The 23,593-nt window shown below is 39.5% G+C and overlaps 1 protein-coding gene across 1 annotated transcript in view; it reads left to right on the top strand.

The window, feature by feature from the left end:
• The window catches only part of LOC131459883 (CUB and sushi domain-containing protein 1-like), a 284,673-nt gene that overhangs the window by 234,588 nt on the left and 26,492 nt on the right, over positions 1-23,593 (top strand). Inside the window, exons 45-58 of the mRNA XM_058630020.1 lie at positions 5,229-5,374; positions 6,778-6,858; positions 8,036-8,149; positions 9,031-9,147; positions 9,344-9,415; positions 10,911-11,057; positions 12,455-12,643; positions 12,799-12,984; positions 13,551-13,748; positions 14,824-14,997; positions 17,734-17,907; positions 18,059-18,232; positions 20,334-20,522; positions 21,727-21,903. Of these exons, the coding sequence (XP_058486003.1) occupies positions 5,229-5,374; positions 6,778-6,858; positions 8,036-8,149; positions 9,031-9,147; positions 9,344-9,415; positions 10,911-11,057; positions 12,455-12,643; positions 12,799-12,984; positions 13,551-13,748; positions 14,824-14,997; positions 17,734-17,907; positions 18,059-18,232; positions 20,334-20,522; positions 21,727-21,903 (2,138 nt within the window). The remainder of the gene's footprint in view (positions 1-5,228; positions 5,375-6,777; positions 6,859-8,035; positions 8,150-9,030; positions 9,148-9,343; positions 9,416-10,910; positions 11,058-12,454; positions 12,644-12,798; positions 12,985-13,550; positions 13,749-14,823; positions 14,998-17,733; positions 17,908-18,058; positions 18,233-20,333; positions 20,523-21,726; positions 21,904-23,593) is intronic.

The following is a 23,593-nucleotide window of genomic DNA, read 5'->3' as shown; positions in this document are numbered from 1 at the left end:
ACATCAGTACGAGTCAATTGTTTATGACTTCATTATACATGGAGATACAAACAATCTCACACAGATCTGTGTGTAGAGTGGTCGCATCAGTGTGAAACCCCCTCACACGTACACATCTATACACTATGTGCTATGCATACACAGACTCACTCTTCTGCAGTAATAATGGGATTCAGTGTGGAGGTAAAATTGTAATACAGGGAGTGTGAGAGTAATGCATTTACAATGGGACCACTGACCAATTCAATCTAACTCGGTACCATGGCCACACACAGACCTGAAGAGGGCTCAAGAACTCTGACTGTAATGATGAGATTCAGTGGGGAGTTGGAAATGTAATGAATGAATGGAGTGTGGTGGAGCTGGGTTCACAAACTCACCCACAGTCGTCTGGATCTCATACAAGAGTAAGAGACATTTCAGTTCAAATAATTCAATTTTTTGCCAACAAAACTAATTATGATTTATAAATTTACTAGGAAGGACAACAGGTCGTGTTTGGACCATGTCATCATTTAATAGTTGAGGTCGTGTTGTGATGTTTGGACTGAAAAGTCGAACCATGGAAAACAGCAGCTGAAATTCAGTGGTAAAGTAATAGATTCAGAGTCAATGACTCCTCATTTATGCTCTTGCGAGCGACCAGAGGCATGAATACAGCAGTGGAGAGGTGCAGCATCAAACTTGTTCTGCAGTTGGAAATGTATTTCTGTGATTTACATGTTTTCTTTTGGGCCACATTTCATTGTGAACAGAATTATAAAATCACATTCATAGATTGTAGGGTAATAAAAGGCATGTGTCATGCGAGATTGGTGCATACAGATGGACTCTAGCTCTGGCTCTAGCACCTGGATATTATTTGGAAGTGACTGTGGGTCCTTTTTCTCAGACCCAGGAGAAAACCATTTACCTTCCAGAGCCTTCATCAGATTTAGAGTAAATGATTCAAATGTCTTTTGCACAGGCTTTACAATCAGGTTAATGGTATCGCCACTTCCAGTGGCGCTGCTCCACTGGTGATCCAGGCTCAGTGCTGTTCTGCAGCTGTTCTTGCAGGGAACAGAAATGTTCTCTGTGGACACAATAAAACTGATACCAACCATCTGTTTTTTCAAGTTTGAGTAATAACATAAAAGCATTTTTTTAAAGCTTTTAATACTTCAGAGCTCCAGTGTCGATGTATTCTTTGAACGTTAAGGAGACCTCTGTTGGATGATCTCACAGTTCTGTCGGGTGTCAGTGATATAAGATGGAGCTTTTAACATCACCAGGACTCAGTGAAGAGAGGCCAAAACAGGGTTGATATTATTGTATCTGCTGGTTTTTTGGTGAGTGCTCTGGCTGCAGCATTCTGATTGTAGTAGTTTATTTAGTCTGTTATTTGTCAGACTGGCAAAAAGTGCTGTACTATCATATAGTCTAGTCGATATGAATGCATGAATCAGATTTTCAGAATCTGTCTCAAAAGAGACAGGAGGGATCTGAGTTTGGATATTTTCGTCTGAAATGATAAAATGCAGTTTGAAAAGTTTGGATATGAGTTTCTGGAAAGTCAGGCCAGAATGATACCCAGAGTTTTGACACGCTCACAGGGTGTTAGTGACATGGTGGTTCACTGTGAAGGAAAATGGTGCCTTGTGGCCTTAGGGCCAACTAACTAAGGTTTTCTTCTGACGTAATTGTAAGAAACTCACCTTTATTCAGTGTTTGATACCATCAATACACAGGATGAGGTCACACACAGGGTTATGATTATTGTAGATATGTACAGCTGTGTGTCATCAGTGTAGGAATGATATGAAATATTGAATTGCTGAATAATGGACCCATAATGGAAGCATATAGAGATTGTGCAACAGTGACCACCTCTATTTTTGTCCTCAACTGTCCTGTTTCTATTTCTAACATTGTTTAATTATGAGGATTTACTTGTTTATTTTCCCACTCAGAAACTGACTTAGTGGCCTACATCATATTCAATTTATGAACAAAGAATACTTTAATTGTGTGCATCAAGCAGCGAATTGTAATAAAGACTTAATATCTGACATTATTTTTATTGAATTCACAAGAGCTTAAGAGTATAATATAGGGGCCACTGCTCTTGTAACATATTAGACATTTGACTGTTTTTGAATCCAGAGTGGGAGGAGATGCATTATTATCTCCTGTGTGAGCTGCCGGGTTAATAAGTAATTGATTGGGAGCGTGATTTCTATTTACTGAAATATGAAACTTGTAATGGTTCATTTAAAAGAGTTTGATCCCAAAATGATCAAATTTTTATTGGATGTGGATGAGGGGACCAAGGCGATTCTATTATTGATACGATTAACCCTCTTATGACCGTCATGATATTCAGGCCGCCTGGATTTATATTGATTTTATGGCTGTAGAATTGTCAAAAAATGTCCAATGAGTGAGTGAGTGAGTGCTTCTGCCCCTTTTTCCAAGGTAACTTTCATTTTTGATATTTGGCAGTTATTCAACCGTTTAGGAATTTCGGTACTGAGAAGCTGACGACGCAAAAGTGTGACGTGCTGTTGAATCTTGTCTGTGATTGGACGGTCGTTCCACGGAAGTCTCTGCTTTCTGGTATCCATCCGTCCGTCTTCTGCCGCTTTATCCTCCACATGAATGGTTGAGGAGATTTTTCAAATGGTCACTGTTGAATGTTGTTGCACATATGAATATGAAGTATTATGTTCATCAAGCATCGCTTTAGTTCCCAACGTTTAATTTGTGATGTGCCATCAGTAACAGCTGACTCCTGCAATCACTACTCTCAATCAAACAATGGAGTAGTATTTTTAAGCCAAGACATTCATTCTTCAGATCATTTATTCCACTTCACTTGTAGTAGCTATGTCGATCCTCCTTCACCAGCCTCTTCTCTTCTGGTTTCTCATGAATCAAAATGGCGATGCTTTGTGCTTCACCGCGTCCTTTATATTCTATAATCTCAGTGGCGTTTGCTAACTGGTTTCTGTCCAGTACCACAGATGGTTATGTGACAGCGACAGCATCCAGATGTCAGAGACTAGAGTCACACTGTCTCTGTGGTCTGTGCCACTGTGATGTTTGGCTTGTTGCCCAATATCGCTCATCCATTTCCAACAGTGGCTGGTGGTTCTAACACCAAAGCAACATTATTATTGTTTGTATTATCTCTGTCTTTGTGATGGATTTCTGAATAAACAAAAATCAGTACATACTGTAAGTGATTGGCAGGTTATGGAGGATTTGGTGGTTTATGTCATTCAGGGAAAAATACAAAGCTGTGACAATTGCAGCACTCAACTGTGATACATCACAATATTTAATAAAGAAAAGTCCCAAAACTATGTGTTATACTACCAATGTACTGATTTCTACTTCTTACACATGGTAATTTTGAGTCTTGATCATAGAAACATTAGTTTTCTGTGCTGCTGCCAAGAATACGCTGCTTCTATTGTGAAGGGGTTTTGTTTGGTGTTCACTGAAGTCAGCTTTTATCACTCTTTGTGTATTTCTCCCAATACTACCATATTATTCCCAACTGCAGAAAATAGATACAATAGGTTTACTTAAAATGTGAAAGTGGAGACCAAAATACTAACACCAAATATCTGTACTTTTTCTGTTGAAGGTTTCTCGTGTAGCCTACGTGGAGTAAAGTGGAAATAAAAACATCTATAAATGTAGTCCCTAACGTCTAGTCACATTTTTCCCTGACACACTCTCTAACAATAGCGTTTGTTTGTGTTGCCTTCACACCGTTTTTCCCACCAGTGTGAGCACAGTGTGGAAAAACACCAAACATCATCCAGATGACCAAAAATATCGCAACTGGATGGTACAAATAATATACACCTCCATACAACACATTTAAAAAAAAAAAAATCAGTGTATACATGCTTCACATCATTCATTTCTGATAATTATACAGATTCTAGCACTAAGAATCATTTGCACAAAAACTCCATGACCAAGACGGACAATAACAAATACAATGCAGTAAATGTAGCAGATAAAAACTATAATGTTGACATAAGGGCTGAGATTTAAAACAAAATTTAATATGAATATTGCAATTTATGAATGAGTTGTGATGTAAACTGTCCAAATAGCATATTTAGATTTTCCAAAGAGCTCTAACACCTTCAGAAGACCTTGAATTATTGAGGAGCCGAGAGAGCAAAGGCACTTTTGTGGATTAAAATTTTAAAACCCCAGTTTAATTCAATGGCATTTTCATTTAATAACCTACAAGTGAATTTAGGAACTTTAGAAAAGTGTAACTTTTCAACAACATGCAATATTTAATGAGGGGTGGTTAAGCCTTTAATCCATTTATTTCCGAATGACTTTGATATTCAAATCACAACTTGATGTAGTTGTTTCTATCACTCTTTGAAGTCATTTTTATTGGTTATTTTTCTTAATAAAATAAATAAAACATATTATCATCTCTGAATTATGATTCTCATATTTCTTTATTTTTTACCTTTACCATTTTGTCTAGTCCTTTTATCACCATTATGACCATTTATCATATAAACTAAGAATGTAACTCAAAACCTTTCTTGAATATATCTTGAATCTGAGTAAAATTGCTTTGCTTAACATGCAAAGACTCAATGTTACATGTTATATAAGCACAATTATAGATATAGGATATATAAGATGTTTATACCATGTGTATCATAGGGAATGACAACAAAGGGGACACATCACAACTTCCAGGCAGAAAGTTTGCCATCTGTGATATTTTTTTTTACCTGTTTTCTGTCACTTTAATGATGTTCTCAAATACAAGTACAGAGCACTCAAAGGCATGTACAAAGATAAAGAGCCCAAGAAAGTAATAAAGTTGCAGCGAGATGTGTTGTGTTTGCTTTATTTTTCCCCCTGAATAGTCTTTTTGCGCTTTGTCGTCTAGCCCAGCCCCCTTTTCTGTCCATCATCATCATCAGGTCAGGTACCACTGTGTACTGTCATGTACTGTATGTTGGTCAAGTCACTGCACAATATCACGGTCTGTGTCGCCCAATCTGACACAGTGACTATGTGCTCTGACCTCGGCATAGATCAGAGAAATGGTTCACATCTTTCTGCCATCGCCTGTGTTTCATGGTTTATCTCTCTCCATCTGTTACCTGCTACCTAAACTTTAATGTATATGCATCCTTTGTTCCTCTTAAACATCATCACTTTTGTTTGCTGTCTCTTTCCTTATTCAGGGACGGCCCAGACACGTCTAGCTCTCAGCTTGGAGTCTTCAGTGGTAACACAGCGTTAGAGTCTGCATACAGCACCAGCCCGAAGGTCCTGATCCGCTTTCACTCGGACTTTTCAACAGGAGGCTTTTTCATCCTCAATTTCCACGGTACAGATGCACACACTCGGTCTCTCTCTCTCTCATACACACATGCATGGACACATGTAGTTTAGGTCATTCTTTCTTTTTTGATCTTTAATCAAGGAAGGGCTTTTTTGTGAGAATATCTCTCCAGCACCTGCTGCAACATTTGTCTGCCTCTCATTTTATTGCTGTGTTATGTTATGCACATAGCTTTTGAGGGACAGAATGAATGAAATACACATTAAGATTTTGTCGAATGTTGTAAAGCTTATTCCTCCCATCCTCTCTGGTGCTCTGATTGTGTTTTCCAGCAGTGCTTCTGGTTTAAAATGCTTTTCAGAAAGTACTTTTGGTCTTAATGTAATAAAAGAAAAAGGTCAGAGGTGCTGAGACAAAGTAGAGAGGAAGTAACACTAGAGTGTTTTCTTCATTCAATCTATTCAACTGCTGTAACTACTTTTGCAAATAAACACGTCGTTTTTTATCTGGGATATGGGATGTGTTTACTTCAACACCTAACATTACTTAGAAATCACAGGTAGTGTGTGAACTCGGAGAGGCAGCTTTCGTTACACCTTTGCTGTATGTTGTGCTGCAGACTTTGTTAAAACCACACAACTGTAAAGAAAAAGGAGCAAACTCTTCTTTTTTTTTAAGTCTGTATGGATTTCCTAATTCAGAATGCAGGATGAGAAACATGAAGTTACTGATGATGTCCTTGTTATTGTTTGCTTGTGTTTGTAATTCAAATGAATGAGACACATTTCTTAGAGGTCAAATTCTCTTTTAAAGTTGTTCTGGCAGAGTTTGCCACAGCGTTGTTGTTGTTGTTGTTGTTGTTGTTTCGTCGTGTGTCATAAGTTCACCCTGTGTTTGAGATTTGTTCCCCAATTTCCAATTTTTACCATACTAATATACTATATAATAATGCTACCCACAGACCAACCAGATCCTAGATATATAATATACATCTCATGTTTAACAATAGCTTATCATGTTATGTGACATCATTCATTTAAAGGCCTGGTACAGGCTCAGCAAACAGTGGACACTTCACTGACAGTACATGCCACTTGAGACATTCTTAGGCTCAAAGTCACCTCAGGCCAAGTTCCATGATAAGAAAGCATGTCTAGAACCCCCTGAAGCATGGCTGCCCCTAAAGAACGGCTTGTCTTGATACTTGAAATGGTAAAGATCACAAATCCGATTCACTCAGTCATTGTCCACGCGGATGCTCTTTGCCGAGGGCACACTTTGCTTTTGATGTCGAGTCCCGTACGGAGCAACCGACTGAAGAAATACCACAGCTTCCTCTTTTTCTGACCATGCATGCACTTTTAATTATCAACGGATATAAAAAAGATTCTTATGTAGAACGATGACCAGCCATTACATCGACGCATCTGTATGTTTTCTCTCCCCAGCTTACCGACTGAAGAAATGCCCTCCTCCTCCTGTTGTGGACAATGCAGAGGTGATCTCTGAAGATGAAGACTTCCAGATTGGTAATATCCTGAGTTATTGTGTATTTTTATAGCAATTGTTGACAAAAGAGATGCTGTGTGTGTGTTCATCTGTGTTTTTGTCACACCTTTTGTATCTTGTTAGCATGAGATATGACGTTACCAAGCTTTTACCTTTTGGAAAGAAAATATTTCTTGTCATGTTTTCGATTTTCCCTTTTGCTCTGTATTATGTGATTTGCTCAAAGCATCTTACACTCAGGTTTTTGTGACCTCTTAGAGCTGTAATTCTCTAAAAAAGTAGACATTTCATAAAACCAAAGAAAAGGAATCAATTTACTCTACCATTGCTGCTCTCACAGAGTCTAGACGCTTCTGGCAAAGTATGAAAAAAAACCCTCTTTTTTTTCTGCAATAAACTTGAAATGCTTTTGTCTTATGAGTTCAGAAAACCTTGTTGATCCTCTAAAGATTTCTTGGTTGTTTTTCTGTTTCTTTTTTGTTTTTGACCTTTTCAAATAATGGCGTGTTATAGCAGTTTAATTCCAGGATTGAGAAACTTCATCAGACTTTCATATTGAACAAAAATATCATTAGATAGATAAATTGACTGAAAAAACAATGACCCAGCGGGGGTGATGGCACTGATTTAAGATACACTGAAAGGTGTAAGGCAAATTAGCGCCGCTTCACAACACCGCAGCAGCACGAGGACTGCGCTTGTTCATGGCAAGACTTGCTCCAATTGTCTGTGATCGTATAAAGACCAAAGACAGGTAGTTTGCAGTAATCATAGATCCAAATTGTACAAGCCCTCCGACTGAACGTGTCGGTCATTGGTTCGATCTAAAAGCCAATTGTACAAGCTATTAACAAGCTCAAACAGAGGTTACATGTTGTGTTTTTGTTCTGTTGAACAGCTTTCAATATAAAGAGCCCCCATGCTGAGAATAGATGTCCAAGGCTGCAAAGTTTAAAGGCATATAAATTACCTCTGCTTCTTTTGAGACTGTCAGCTCTGCCTCTTGAAATGTGCTATCCCATGATTGCAGTTTCACACTTTTTTTAAACGCACACTTAGATGTAGAAACCTAGTTTATAATAAGATTCCCCTAGGTATTTCTCTGCTATCGTGAACTGTGCAGATTTGCTTGTTAAATGTGTAATGATGCTGATGATGATGACTCAGTGGAGGTTTCATTATTTCCTCCTGCCTTAGGTGACATTGTGAAGTATCGCTGTTTACCTGGATACACGTTGGTTGGGAAAGCAGAGCTCATGTGCAAACTCAACTCTCATTTGCTCTTTGAAGCTCCGCCACCGTCGTGTCTCGGTAAGACGACAACACTTGGCTTAACTCGCAAAGCATAGACACTTTAATATGTGTTCAGATGGAAAGAAAAGCTTTTGAAATGAACATGTGCAAGAAAGGTGGATGTAAAACCTTTAATTTTGGAAAAACTGTGAAAAAAAACAATATCACTTACAAAGCCACATTGAATACAGCCTTCAAATCATGCCATCATATACAAGCTCTCTGTTCTCTGTGGGTTGCCATGTGTCATTTTGGGAAATGTAGAAAAACACCTATTGAAACACATTCTCATTTAATTATTCATAAGGGCAACACACACGTTATTCGTCTACATGCAAGTGGAAGCCAGTTGGCTAATTTTCAACTGTAGTCCTTTGGCACTAGATGTTTAATTAGACTTTTATAATAAAGCCTCTTGTTTTATGACCGTTTAAACAGCAAAGAGGTGTAGAATTCCTGTGTCCATGTTGGTACTGAAGGAGCACTTTAATGTGACACGTTAAGTTTGATTTGTATGAAGAAAACCCCCAAGAAGACAGCGCACATTTAAGCAGCAGTTAGCAGGATTAATACTTAAACTGTGGAAAGTACTGATAATGGCCTCTGGTGTTTGTACACCAAAGTGAGTTCTGTGTTTAATTGCTCTAAAAGATGCAAAGCCTTTCCCATCAGACAAAATGGGAAATGCCCTTTCCGTTTGAAAGTAAGAGAAACTATAATAACAATACAAGCGGCTATGTCATGTCGAGTTTCCTGGCGTTAAAGGCAGAGACCATGAGCATGTGAACTTAAGATTAAGCCCCAACACGGTCCTTGTGCATCCGTGGCCAGTGCAAGCAAGTGGAATGTAACCTGAGTTGAGCTGCTGTCTGATTGTCTTTTGTCTGTTACCCCTCCAGCCCAGTGCCCAGCCAACGAGGAGCGATCTTCGTCATCGGGAGTCATATTAAGCCCTGGGTTTCCTAGCAACTACCCCAACAGCCAGACGTGCTCCTGGCTTTTACGTATGGTTGCAGGTATAGTTTTCTGTCCAGGGGGTCAACACTATGTAGTGTGTGTGTGTGTGTGTGTGTGTGTAGACTGCAAAGCAGAAAAATGTGTTTCTAAGGCTGTGTTCACAGCGGATGTATATACATAATGTATGTGTATGTGTATGTGAGGCATAAAGCTTTTTCTAGGTGCAATTGTAAATGTGTTTCTTTTGTTTTCCAGGTTTCACCATTAACATCTATGTGGAGATGTTCCACAGCGAGAAGCAGTTTGACGAACTCGAGATCTTTGATGGTACACCAATCTTTCTGTGTTCACATACAAAAGAAAGAACCCCAACACTTAATAAATAGTAGATCACTTACAGTAATACTTCACTGATTTGCATTTAGCTTTGTATTACTAGAATAGCTGTAGTATTTTTGAAAAATGTTGCTTCCCAACCTCAGTTTCCCCTGAGTCGAGAAATATCTTCATTCTTTCTTATAGGAAGCACAATTCTTTAAAAATACTACCCCTATTTTAGTAGCTTAATGCAAATCGGTGAAGTATTCCTTTAATTGTTTATATTGTATATGAAGAACGTCCTTCAACTTTACAAAACTCTGTGATTGACAACCATCTTGGAGTCTTCTCAGGCCAAAGTTTCATCCACTGCTCAGTTTAATTCAAAAAACTTGAGCAGTGGCCATATCATATCGCATTGGAATCAGAAACAGCCACAGCAGCTGTCAACATGTTATTTTTCCAGCCCAGGGTTTCTCACTCCTGCTCCAAGTAGATGGGTCATTATCAGGCTTCTCCAGAGCTTCATGATGAGCTGACCATTTGAATCAGGTGTGTTGGGAAACATCTAAAACATGCAGCTCTGTGGGTCCCCATGACCAGGAGTGAGAAACCAAGTACTCATAGTCATTAAATCTAGTCCAGGATAAATGGATTCCCACTATAGAATGTGCTGAATAGTTACTGTCTGAAACTAACCAAGCCTGGGAAAGAGATAAAACCAAACCTGACCTGAGCCAACAGTCACATCTTTCACTCATAGCTAGGCTAAAGTTAGCCACACAATTAGGCAGTCAGACGTCAATTTACCTACCTCTGTGCTGCTGCATTGCTCTGATGATGATGACGCACACACAAGGTGAAAACAATTGCAATGAATAAGAATCATAATAATAACTTTATTTTTGAAACCATTTTCATCATAGGATTTTGTACTACGACAGTCGAAGCAAACGCAGGATACTCCAAGGACAAAAATGAGAGAAAAACAAAGCCAAAAGCTACAAAATACAAAACAGTAAATATCAATATAAGTATAAGAGAAATAAAAGCGGGAAGAAGTGGCGACAAATAAAGCAATGGGAAGAAAGATGACATTGCATAAAAACCAAAACTACAAAAAGTAAAAACTAATAACAGCAACAAAGCACAAGCTAAAAAGATAAAATAAAAACATTGAATCAAGGCAAGTATGTAAAAAAGTAGGTTTCGCTAAGTGATTTAAAAGATTCTACTGCGTCTGAATCCCTTATCTCTTCACCTATAGCTTGCAGAAACAGAAGGACCCTCCCTGTAATGATGCGAGCCGGCTCAGTGTTTGTTAATTTCACTCCTAAAACAACTGTGGGATCGGAATTTGTGAATTAGTGATACACACATATGAAATCTCCAGGTTTATACATCCGCCCACAACACAGACAGCTGAAGAAAATGGCAAAATGAAAGAGGATGTATGTACAGTGCACTGTCGAAGCTCTGATGTCTCACTAATGTGTTTCTCTAGGATCCTCAGGACAAAGCCCCCTGCTTGTTGCACTAAGTGGTAACCACTCATCTCAGCTCAACTTCACGTCCAAAACAAACCAGCTCTATCTACGATGGTCCACAGACCATGCAACCAACAAGAGAGGATTTAAGATAAGATATTCAGGTACAGCCATTGTCTTTCTTTCTTTTGGGGATTTATTCTTTTAAGATGGTGTCATAAAAATATCAGCTACATCTCTATCAACAATTTAATTTCTCATTAATATAAGTTATTGTGTCGTTTTTTTTAATGCAACAGGCTGAAATCAAGACATTAGTCATTTATTTTTGTAGATATTTATACATGCAGTCTATTGTCTGTACAGTTTCTTTTACAACAGGGCCACATTTTAAGCATTAGCTGTGTTTAGCCGTGCTAGATTTAAATCATCTGCCCCAAATGGCTTTTAACTTGTGAAGAATTTGTTGAATATCTCCACCAATCTCAGTCACAGAAAATACAATTTAAAGCACTGCTGATCCTGTTTGAGCTTGAGAGGAGTGAGTCACAAAGTCAATCTCCCCGGTCTCTACACTGGGGAAAAAAAAAAAGTGTGATATATTTTATTTTGTGGGTTATATCAGCACAATGGCCTGGAGTAATAGTATTGTCTTTTCCCCACGGTGTTGTATTGCCCTGACAACGGCAACTATCGAGAGAACAGAGAAATTTGCAGTGGATTTTTCACTTCCCATACACGATTAATGCTCTGTTGTGCTTCATAGTGAAACGCACCCCACGCAAAGTGTGTTATGTATGAATGAATGGTTATTAAGTACTTATGATATGGATCTGTCGCCTTTAAGTTGTGTTCATTCGGTGTACAGGGAAGAATATATTATGTCCTTGAGGGGCTTTTTTTTCTATTAAAATTCAAGATAGTCCTTGATTATTTCTGCAGCCTGAGAGTGATAATGTTAGGGAGAAGCTGTCTAAGACATAACACTAGTTATACAAATGAAAAAGGGTTCAGAGACATGACAAAGGACATTCTGTATCAACCACTGCAGAGGAAGATGGAAGATACTTCTTAAAAATAAAGGTTCATAAATCAAAATGGAAATTACAGAGCGGCTGTGTGGCCCGAACGGAGTGGGAAAAAAATTCCACCAATGACTATCCAGCTGGGAGAAGAACTAAGACCAGGTGGTGCAATACCTATACCAGACAGGGAAGACAAACCAAGAACTAAGTGGTCTATTGTGGTGTTTTTTTCTCAGATATTTTGAATTTATTCTGAGCTCTAGCGCTTTTGCATCTATGCTCAGTTCTGGATAAAACCATGAAATAGCTTGAGAGGGTTTCAGAACAAGTCTTTTTCTTTATGTGAATGTTCTGCTAACTTGTTGGCAGATTTGTGAAAATGTTGACTGAGCTCAGTGTTTACGAGCCAGAATGGTACGAGTCATTGTCTCTAAGTCTTTTCTCCAAACTGACTGTCAGCATCAGAGTCTTGATGCTGTGAGCTGAGACAACCGGAGAAACAGCGTCTTATTTCATTATCCTCTCTGTCTCTCCAGCTGCTTACTGTAGCATTAATGATCTCCCAGCAAATGGGGGTGTGGTCAATCGAACCAGACTCCGCCCTGGTAGCCGGCTTCAGTTCTTTTGCAACCATGGTTACCGCCTCGTGGGGTCAGCCAATGCTACCTGCAGGCTCCATTCCAATGGGCTTTTCCAGTGGGACACACCGCCACCTTTTTGTCAAGGTAGAATTTATGCTCTTGATCTCATACTTTTGGGCCTCGTTGGATGTGCTGATAAATAAAGAGCTAACTCAGGATAAAAAAAAACTAAAAAAAACTTGCTGTGTCAGCGGAATTCCCTCCAAAACACTTAACTGTATGTCTTTGTGATGTGACAGCTATCTCGTGCGGAATCCCTCAGTCACCAGGCAACGGGAGCTTCCACGGTTACCAGTACACAGTCGGTACCCAGGTGACCTACCACTGTAACCACGGTTACCACCTTGACCCCGGTGCTCCAATGACACCAGAGTGTTTGGAGGACGGTAGCTGGAGTAACGCTGCCTCAGCACCCAGATGTCTACGTACGTTTTTTTTCTCAAAGTTCTTATTTAAAAGCAGCCAAAAGAACAACAACTTATTTGATCAGTTTTGTGGTTACCATGTTGTCTCGATTACATATAAACAAACTTGAGATGCGGTTGAACTCCCAGAAAAAAGCTGGGCAGTAGACCTTGGAATATTATTCATTGGAAAACGTGATTTACATATGACAAAGCTAATGCTTTGGCTTTCTATTCAATGCCATGTTAGTGTGTCAACACAAACATGCTGTAACGTGTGTAATGACATTTAAATGATTAGTGTGTCGGATGTAGAACTACCTATTGGTAGGAATTGAATGTAATATCAGTAGTTTGTTTTAGTATAATAAGCCTAAACAAAGAGGAAACAACCTCAGAATGAGCTCTTTATGTCCACATAGAGAGTGGATCCTCATCTGAGGAGGCCATCTTCACATTATCTAGAAGCCACTATAGAATATCCCATATGCCTGAAAAAGGACAGTTAAGGGGAGTGACTTTCACCCTCACCACTAAACCCTACACAGTCTTATTTTTATTTAAATGTGATACGTTTTATCTCCTAGCGGTTCACTGCCCGAGCGTTGAGGGCATCTTGTCCGAGCACACGACCTACCACCTGCTCTACGGTAGGCAGGGAGAGTTTGGTTCCATGGTGATGCTGGAGTGCTCAACAGGATACTATTTAGGTGTCGGGCATCGGACACTTCGCTGCCTCGCCAACGGCACCTGGGAGGGATCGGATAATCCAGCTACTTGCAAGAGTAAGTATTGATGCTCATGGTCCCAATTCTGTCCATCAAAACTCACATTTGATACCGTGCTCAAATTCATCTGACACACTACATACAGTAAGATAATAAAAGTGTACTATCACTCAGTGTTTGTGCTCTTGTTCACCTCCCTCTGCACTCAGGACGACATAGAGTGTAACTGTATTTATGAGTCTACACAGAAATATGGCCATGTTTGATTTAGGGCATCTCTCTGATTCAACACATGCCCGCGTACGGTATATTCACGTTCATGAATCATTTCACACTCTTGCGCTTGACACTGCGCGGATAATTTGTAACTTCTTGCATCGTGTTACTTAAAGTGATGACTTTCACGGGTAAGGAACCATATAAACCGGGAGATAAATGAGCCACTTCATACACATGGAAACACCTGCGTGATCCGGAAACATATGTAAGCAAAAAGAAGCAATAAAATCATTTGCAGCTGCTGCTGCTACAACATATTTATTGACCCGATTACTTCAATATTTAAAATGGTTGCCAGCGCGATATGTATTTACCCTACAGCCACTTAACGACACCTCAATGTTTTCAAATAGTGGCAACCAATTCCGACAGAATGAATTCCCACTTTCCATAAATGTGGAGTGTATGTTGGTGTTCTGCTTATTTCATAAAGTGATGTACCAAGGCAACAAAACGAAGACTTACATTACATTACATCTCACATTAGACCAGTCACTTTACTATCCTAATTTTTTGCTCATTAGTGCGGCATTGACCTACCTAACTCTGCAGCAGAGCTTAAGGGATTTGGCAATAAAACAGAAGTGCCTATTCTTCAAGCTGGCCAGTTGTTTGCACACAATGTCTCCAAGGAATTAATGAACAAAGGATCTTAAATCCTCTGACCTAATTCTAATTCAGGCAGGTATAGTGTACACCTTATAATGTATACCTGATGCTAAATAAGTAAGTAAGATGTAACTTATCTGTCTTTCCTAACATCATAACATACCCACACATAATACATCAAATATTTCCCGTGTCTTGAATTTCTTTAACGACTTACTCTTATGATATTTATTTTCTTATTTAGTCATCTCCTGCGGTGAGCTCCCTTCTCCACCCTTTGGGACCAAACTAGGGATGTTGACCACATTCGGAGCAACTGCAATCTTTATGTGTAACCATGGCTACACCCTGGTGGGGTCACATGTCAGAGAGTGCGGCGCTAATGGGCTGTGGAGTGGCGCAGAAACCAGATGTCTCGGTAAGGTTCATTAAATGTGACGTGCGTTGTGTTGTGTCTTTCCTCACCTTTAGACACTTTGTAATAAAAAATAACGATATGATTGATTATCAAAAGGGAATATCCAACGGGTTCAAGTATGTTAATAATTGAAAAAGGAAGAAAAGGCTTGTGTATTGGTTATCAAATATTCAGTAGCAGCTGATAATGGAGTAAAATCAAAGGCTTGAAGGCATCTTGTAATGTTTTCTGTGTGTATTTTTGGTTTTGTATAACATTTAAAATCATCTGATTCTGCCAGAAAATCAGACCTAAGCCCTGTCAAAAGAAAGTTGTTTGTTTTCTGTGAACTCGTTGGTTTCTTTTTCTCTATATAATAGAGCAGTGGTTCTCAAACTTTATATACCATGTACCACCTGAGAAAATACTGAGCCCTCAAAGTAACACCATTATCGCCAACGTTGAAATACAGTGGTGTAAATAGTCCGAGCAAAGTCAGCTACGGAGGCAGATTTATTCCCCATTAGATTGTTTTCTTCACTCATAATCCTCTCCTTCCTCACAGCTCCACTCCAATCACATGCTCTGTTATATACGGTAGAACACTATTTCTAATTGGTCTAATTTCTATATGGTCTTAAAGCTCCCGTGTGTAACTTGAGTTACACATCACCAACAACAAACTGTTAGGGTGAGTTGGTGGTACACAAGTTACAGATTTACTTTGATATAGTTTAATGTATATTAACATAAATGCACAAAATAAGAGAAAGTAATGTGAGTCAAACTTTGTCTCATAAACAGTGATTTCACTATATTCAGTTCAACTGGTGTACAGATGGCTAAGCATGATTTTTGTGTACGTGTGAAGGTGTACTTTTATTAATATTAATAAATGTGGTTGCTAGGTGAAGTCTTTGGAAAAAAAAGAGCAGCAATAAGAGGGATAAACCGGCGCACACACACGCCTCAGTAACTCAAATGATCTACCACCGTCTGCAACATTTTATTACTTATTACATTAAGAGCCTGATTTAAACCTCCAGTAAGCACCAACCAGAGATGATTAATCCTGATTTTACATGTGCACTCTGTCCCAGTGATTTAATCTTTAAGTTACGTACCTGAATAAGAAACATCATGCAGTGCAGGGGGAAATTTGAATGTAAATGAACAAACAAAAACATTGATGTAAGAAGAGTTTAATCCAGTCCAAATCTATTGACACATGACTTGGATTATGTGAAGTCCTCCCTCTTGACATTCTGTACCTCTTTAAAACTCTTTTTTTTTCCTACATTGAGTATTTAAATCCCTGCAAATTTATGCTTAGGCCTGTTATCAGTTTCATGCTGACATTTTCTAATGAATAAATCTAATGGTCATTTATTTTGTGTTACAGTTCAGCAATCCTTTATTTAATCCTGTTTTTCTCCATTTCTATTTCGGCTACTTATTATTTTTGCCTTGTAAAACTTTGTTTGTGTGCGTGTATGTGTGTGTACACACGTGTGCCACGGCAAACTGTGGTCCTCAAGACACCAAGCAGGAGCCGCCCACAGAAGACATTTAGAGCATTTGGAAAGTGTTGATTTGTCTGTGGACATATCCTGTCATCACATTACTGTCACAGCTGTGAACGACACAGTCATGGGGACGACGCTCGCGCTCAGCTGAGATCAAACCGAAGATTAAAGATGCTGTGGTCCGATCCACGAGCACCAAATATGCATGCACTAATTAAGTCACAACTGCTGAGCACTCAGGTAATATTGTATTAATGAGTACTGAGTACTAATGGGTCATTAGTCATTAGTCATAGTGCTGAACATTGCAGCTGGTGCTGGCAGTGCAAGAGAGTGTGATATTCTTAATTGAAGTTGTGTGTCTCCGCGTGGGCAACGTTGTGGTTAGCACTGGCGCCTCACAGGAGGTTATTGGTTAGATTCCCAGTTCGACTGGAGTTTGCATGTGCTCCCAGAGTTTTTGTAAGTTATCTCCAAATACTCCAGCGTCTGCCCACAGTACAAAGACATGCAGACTGGGATTAGGTCAAAGATATATATATATATATATATATATATATATATATATGTCAATTATGTACAACAGCAACGATTAGAATTTAAATGTGGTAGTGTTTTCAAATTTCAAACATATATACTTCTGTAAACCACTCTGGTATTTATAATATAATATTTTATTTGGCAGCATTACTTCAGTAGTATTTTAATGGGTTTTTAAATCAAATAAAAATAAAAAGTCAATTCTTTTAGTTGTCTGTTTTGAAGTATCGATCAACAGTTGACAACTCAATGCCAAACACTTGAAAAAAGTGTTGCAGCTCAGTCATTGACTTTATGGGACACAGGAACATGAAGGCAGAGGAAAGGACTGTGAAATCCAGGTTATTGGTCTTTTTATATAGTTGAAATGGCATTGATTTTGTTTTAACGATTCTCCACATGTGTCCTGCAATTTATGTGCTCAGGTTTTAAGAAATCCTGAAAGGAAGTTGTACTTCAAGGCCACTTAGAGAACGCAGATAAATTGTTTGGATGTGCTGATTCTCACAGACCTTTAGTGCATCTGTAATCGCCTCACAGTTAGAACTACAGCCATGAAACAACACTGTCTGTGAAACATTGATTCGCAGATGCACCGATGAAATGAAATTGCTCTACAATAATACAGAGAAGTTGAAGCACATGCAGGAACACACTCAGAATTCATCTCTGTCACTTTCTTGTCTTCTAGCCGGTCACTGTGACTCTCCAGATCCTATTGTCAACGGACACATTAGCGGCGATGGGTCAAGCTACCGTGACACAGTGGTGTACCAATGCATGTTAGGATATCGTTTAATTGGCACATCAGTTAGAATCTGCCAGCAGGACCATCGGTGGTCTGGAATAACACCTGTCTGCGTCCGTAAGTACTTTATAATACCAAAAATATTGCATCTCCAGAGAACTCATGATTTAACAAGGTGGAAACTATTAGGAAAAATGTAAAAATAAAAAAAATAAAAACTTTTCCACACCTCCTTTATCTCACCATACCTCTCTCGCTACTCCTTCAGCAATCACTTGTGGTCACCCCGGAAACCCAATCAACGGGCGGACCAACGGCAGCGAGTTCAACCTCAACGATGTCGTCAACTTCACCTGCAACCGAGGTTACATCCTGAGCGGGAACGCTCGAGCTCAGTGTCGTCTGAACGGACAGTGGAGCAGCCCCCTGCCCGTCTGCAAAGGTCACAAACACATACATTAACATGGGCGTACATTATATTATAGTCCTGCCGATGCTTCACTTCCTTAGATTAGCATAGATATTGGAGGATAACATGATTACAGTCAGGTCAAGCAAGTCATAGCCAGCTTTAGGAAAAGGAAAAGCATAGAAAGCTGCTAAATATACATATATATATATATATATATTTATTTATTTTTTTCAAATGTGCAAGTACATATGCAAACATAAATGTGTAAGATAACAAAGCCACAAGGACATTTGCATACTCTAGAAGGAATGAGAATAAGTATAACGTATTAGCTCCCACCCCCTTCTCCATAAATGATTATGTAACAGGAGTAGTGTGCTTCCTTTAAGTCATACCTAAGTAATTGACATGACACAAGCCAAGGTGAAGGAAAATCAACAGAGCAGACAACAAACACAGTGTCAGTAAAGCATATGAATACAAGCTACAATCAGTGGTTCAAGTAAAAACCTGATGGTTATTGCACAGGCTGGTAATTAAGTTCATTCTGAAGGCAAAGGAACGCGGTGAGTGTGAAGATAAAGTAAACAGAATGAGGTGGCCGCTCTGTGGAGTTTAAAAGAAGATGTGGACCAGGGGATGTGCAGTATCCTTAATTATGGTGTGATTTTTTTTTTTGTTTATAGTCATGTCGTTTTAATTATCTGTAATCTAAATTATCTGCTTGAACTGTGATGGCATTTATGAGGGCTGCTGCAGCAGCTGATCTTTTCTGTTTGTTTTTAGATATCTTATATGGACAAATTTGCCTGTTGGAGGATAATGTGCATGTGTGTGTGTGTGTGTTTCTGTAATACGTCAAAATTGAGAACTGAGCAATAGTAGCACAAAGACACACACACACTCTACTGAGCTGTATTTAAACATGCACACACACACACTCACTCACACACAGCTGGGTACATGTCCACAGACACAGTCGATTCCTCTGCTAACCATGTGAAGCCGCTATGCTACAAGTCCCAGACCTCTGGTAGTGTAACAGTTCTAATATACTAAAACAAACACTCAGGCCGTTCAGCAGAGTCACGAAAGCAGATCGATACAACATAGTTGCACGCATGGGTTTTTCCATTGAAGGGAGTAATCCTCGCTTGCTTGCTTTCTCCGTCTTCCTGATTTTCTCTTCCTTATCCCCTCCTCTCTCTATTTCTCCCTCCCAGCAGCAGCTGTCAGTTATGGGACTGAAAATTTCATTGTTCCCACTGGGTGCTAGACACACTCACACCCTTACGCAGGCATAAACACACACATAGACACACACACATCCCCATATCCCCCACATCCCCCATGGACTTGAATTTGAGTGAGTGTCAGTCTCCCCTGTGACATGTGGAGAATCAAACCCCAGTCTTTTTGGACTGGCGTCTACCCAGAGAGCGGAGCTGGGTAGCAGGGACCAGAAGAGAAAGTAGAGAACAAAGAAGAAAGCCAGAGAACAAAGCAGACTATGACAGAGGAGAGCAGTCGAAAAAGGGACAAACACTGAATTTGCAACACTGGTTCAGGGCTTAGTTCACGAAAAGTGCTGATCACACCCTGCTGTTCTCTGGTGGTTCTTCTGTAAAGTTCCATCACGTTGAGAGGCGGCTGATTTCCTTCTCCAAGCTAAAATCACTCTTCATTCCCCACGTTGTGCACTTTATTTACTGCCCTTCATTTTCCCCGGCTCCCTAAGTATGATGCATAATGAGGCAAAATGATCATACTTAATAAACGTCCAAAGTCTCAGTTAACAGCCTATTATATCGCAATCTTCAACATCTTTTTACATAGGGAGTGGTGAATGGGTGAGTGAGTTCAGGCACAGCTAATGTTAGTCTTCTCTTCTCTTCTCTTCTCTTCTCTTCTCTTCTCTTCTCTTCTCTTCTCTTCTCTTCTCTTCTCTTCTCTTCTCTTCTCTTCTCGTTTTGTATTGATGTAAAGTGTCTTTGAGCATTTGTTAAAAGTGCTATAATCACAGTGCCTGTGAATGAGTTTGAATGGATGGGAATATGTAATGTAAAGGTCATAAAGGTCATTGAGACCAGAAAAGCACTGTATAAATACACTTTTCTGTTTTCCTCCGCAGTGGTCAACTGTTCTGACCCGGGTCACGTGGAGAACGGTGTGCGCCAGTCTGGCCTACGTTACCCAGAAGTCTTCAGCTACGGCGTGAGCGTGGTGATCCACTGCAAACGAGGCTTCTACCTGCTGGGATCTGCGCTCCTCACATGTCAACATGACGGACGATGGGACCGGCCAATCCCTCGCTGCCAAGGTAAGGACTGAGAACAGAAGACGTTGTCTTTATATTTGTGAGAAAAAGAGGAGCCAGTTGAGGAATAAAGTCTCTTGAAGAAGTTTAAGTGTGTGTGTGTGTGTGTGTGTGTGTGTGTGTGTGTGTGTGTGTGTGTGTGCGCATCATGTTCTGAAGAAACGGAGAGAAATGTCTGATAGGCGCCCTTTGTCAGACGGCTACCATGGCTAATAGAAACAAAGAGATTAAACCAGAGTGTAACAGGAGTGAGAGTGATTCATAGACGGAGGGGAAGACAGAGGACTGACACAGTGACAGAGCGGTCGAGATGAGGAATCAGATAGAAGGGTCAGACACTGATGAGACACCAGTGTCTGCGCATCGAGCAATACATTCAAGAAACAAGGTTTTATCGGAAAATTGGGGGGAGTGAGGTGATGACTGAGGGCCAAGGGGAGGATGAAGTAATACAATTTGGCGTAAGGAGAGATTTCAGAAGACCAGTCATTTTACCGAAATAGAAAATCGAGTGCGGGCCCATATCTGTGTCCTCTGCTCTGTAAAGCTCTGTAAAACATCGTTTTTTTCCCCCAAAATTGTAAAAAAAAAGCATTTCTTTTCTTTCTTTTTTTTTCAATTATGTCTGTTGCTTTGACAGAGTGGAATCCTTTCTACAAATGTCTGACGTTGCAAGAGGAAAAAACAGAGGAAGAGTGGGATACACTGTTTTTTTTATGTTTTCTGGCTAAAGTAAATTTAATCTGAGATTAGTTATTGGGCCTCAGTCGATTTAGCAGTCAGTTTAACTCGACAAGAATGAACGTCACTGGCATGACTGTATACAGTACTGTGTTCTCTTTAATCAAGTGCATACGTGTCATGTTGCACAAGCAATTCATTTTCTGATTCAGCAAAACACAGAACACATACAGTAAGTCCCCAGTTTGTTCCTGTCGGTTACATGACATTTGGGCACAAAATATTATTGTTTATATATTCATATACATAGACCAATTTTTCTGTCTCCTTTTCCTGTGTGTGCAAAAACAACACACAAAACACACGTGTTCATCTGGCCCTTTAATCTCCTGCCACCCTCTTCACCATCACCTGCAATGACCCAGCTGCACGACCTAATGCGGTCATATCTGGAATCTATCGCTGCACATAACCCCACACACTCTAACTCTCTCCCCCTCTCTCAATCTATTACTATCTCCAATAGCGATCTCCTGTGGAGATCCCGGCATTCCCCCTAATGCAGTCGTGTCTGGAGCCAACAGCTGGACGTATGGTTCAGAGCTGCACTACTCCTGCCTGCCTGGAGGGGTGCTGGTGGGCAACGTTACTCGCCACTGTCAGGAAGATGGCACATGGAATGGTTCGCCGCCTTACTGCACAGGTAACAGCACACAACAGAGTTTTTTGGAGCCGTTTGTGTATTTATTTATGGCTATAACTATATCTGTTCAGCCCTGCCTTGCATATTGCATTTATTTTGCTCCACAACAAAAAAAATATATTTTTTCAGGCAAAAATGTTCACATTAATTGATATTACTGCTAGTATTATATAATTTAGAGTTCATAATATTTTCAGCCACTACAATAAAGTCTAATATTAACTTGCAACAAGGTGGTGCATTAACACTAAAGTCTCCAACTGACAATAAGGCATATTTAAGTGATTTTAAGAAAGTAAAAATAAAAGATATTGACAAAAGGACAAAATTAAATGAACATGTTGTAGTGTGAATATTAATAAATATTAGTAATAATGATGCATGTTTTAAATGGAGCTGCTTTAATTGCTCCTCAGTGTGTAAGTTCACCTCTACTGTAGACTCACGGAGATCCAACAACACAACAACTGATCATTTCCAAACTCAGCATCTACTGTCTCTATCGCTGAAATGCAATTAGCTTCCTCTGCTGGCCTCAGAACAGAGCGCTCAGCAGGGCAGAATCCATCCTGCAGCTGAAGACCTCATTGAGATGCAAGGCGCTGCATTTGGAGCCGTAGCCTGTTCAACTCACAAATCCCCTCCGATGGAATTTAAGCTGCTCAAATTGTGACACGCTCAGTGCTTTTAATGCTAGAACAATTTGGTATAGCCCAAATGCAAAATGCAGTTTTACAAAGTTTGTGTGTCTGGGGCACGTGCGTGCGTGTGTGTGTGTGTGTGTGTGTGTGTGTGTGTGTGTGTGTGTGTGTGTGTGACAGTGTGAGAAACTCTGAATATGCAAAATTAAATGTCTGTTCTGCAGCAGAAAGAATTAAATGAAAAATGCTTTTTTTATTGTATGACGTTGACTTGTAGAATAAAGAATATAATTATCACAAAGACCTCAGTCAGAGGCAACCTCTTGTTTTACTATAGTTCAAATCATTAAACCTGTTAGGAGGGTTGAGTGCAGCCGTTGTTTCACATTAACTGTAAATAACATGGTAACGTGTACATTTTTGGTTGTAGTAGTTAGCCACCAGGGGGCGACTCTGCTGGTTGCATAAACAATTAATTTGAATGAAATCTATAGGAAATTGAGCCTTCTTCTCTCTTGATCTTCAACATCAGTAAATGTTGATGAATGGAATTCATTTCACTTAAAAAAAAGTGGCTTTAAATATGACATTTTTAATTTACCTTTGAATTGACCTTAAAATATCTATCATTTTTATATATACAGTATATATTCACTCAAACATCCTCACAACATCATTGCATCATTAAAAGTGTGATTTTCAGAATAAAAGCCCCCATTTTCTAATAATAGTTTTGTTTTGATTATTTTGTTTTTGTAATGGTTTGGGGCCATAATTGTAAATGAAACGCAAGCCTTCATTAATTGCACAGCCCAAGTCTTTTCTTTTTCTTTTATTTTTAATACAGACCTAGTCTTAATGGCTGATGTCAGGTCTTCTTTTTAGGCGAAAATAGATGATAAAACATAGCATAATATGAGCTCACACCAGTGTGACAATGGGTGCCTGGCTGCGGGTGATGTCTGTGAATAAATTTGGTTGCAAAAATTGACAAGGCACTAGTGAAATAGGGAATCTCGAGGCTTTAAAATGAGAGCACATCACTGAAC

Source organism: Solea solea, chromosome 5, assembly GCF_958295425.1.
Source record: "Solea solea chromosome 5, fSolSol10.1, whole genome shotgun sequence".
Taxonomy (NCBI): Eukaryota; Metazoa; Chordata; class Actinopteri; order Pleuronectiformes; family Soleidae; genus Solea; species Solea solea.
Note: the sequence above shows the minus strand (reverse complement) of the source record. Positions and strands in the feature narration are given on the sequence as shown.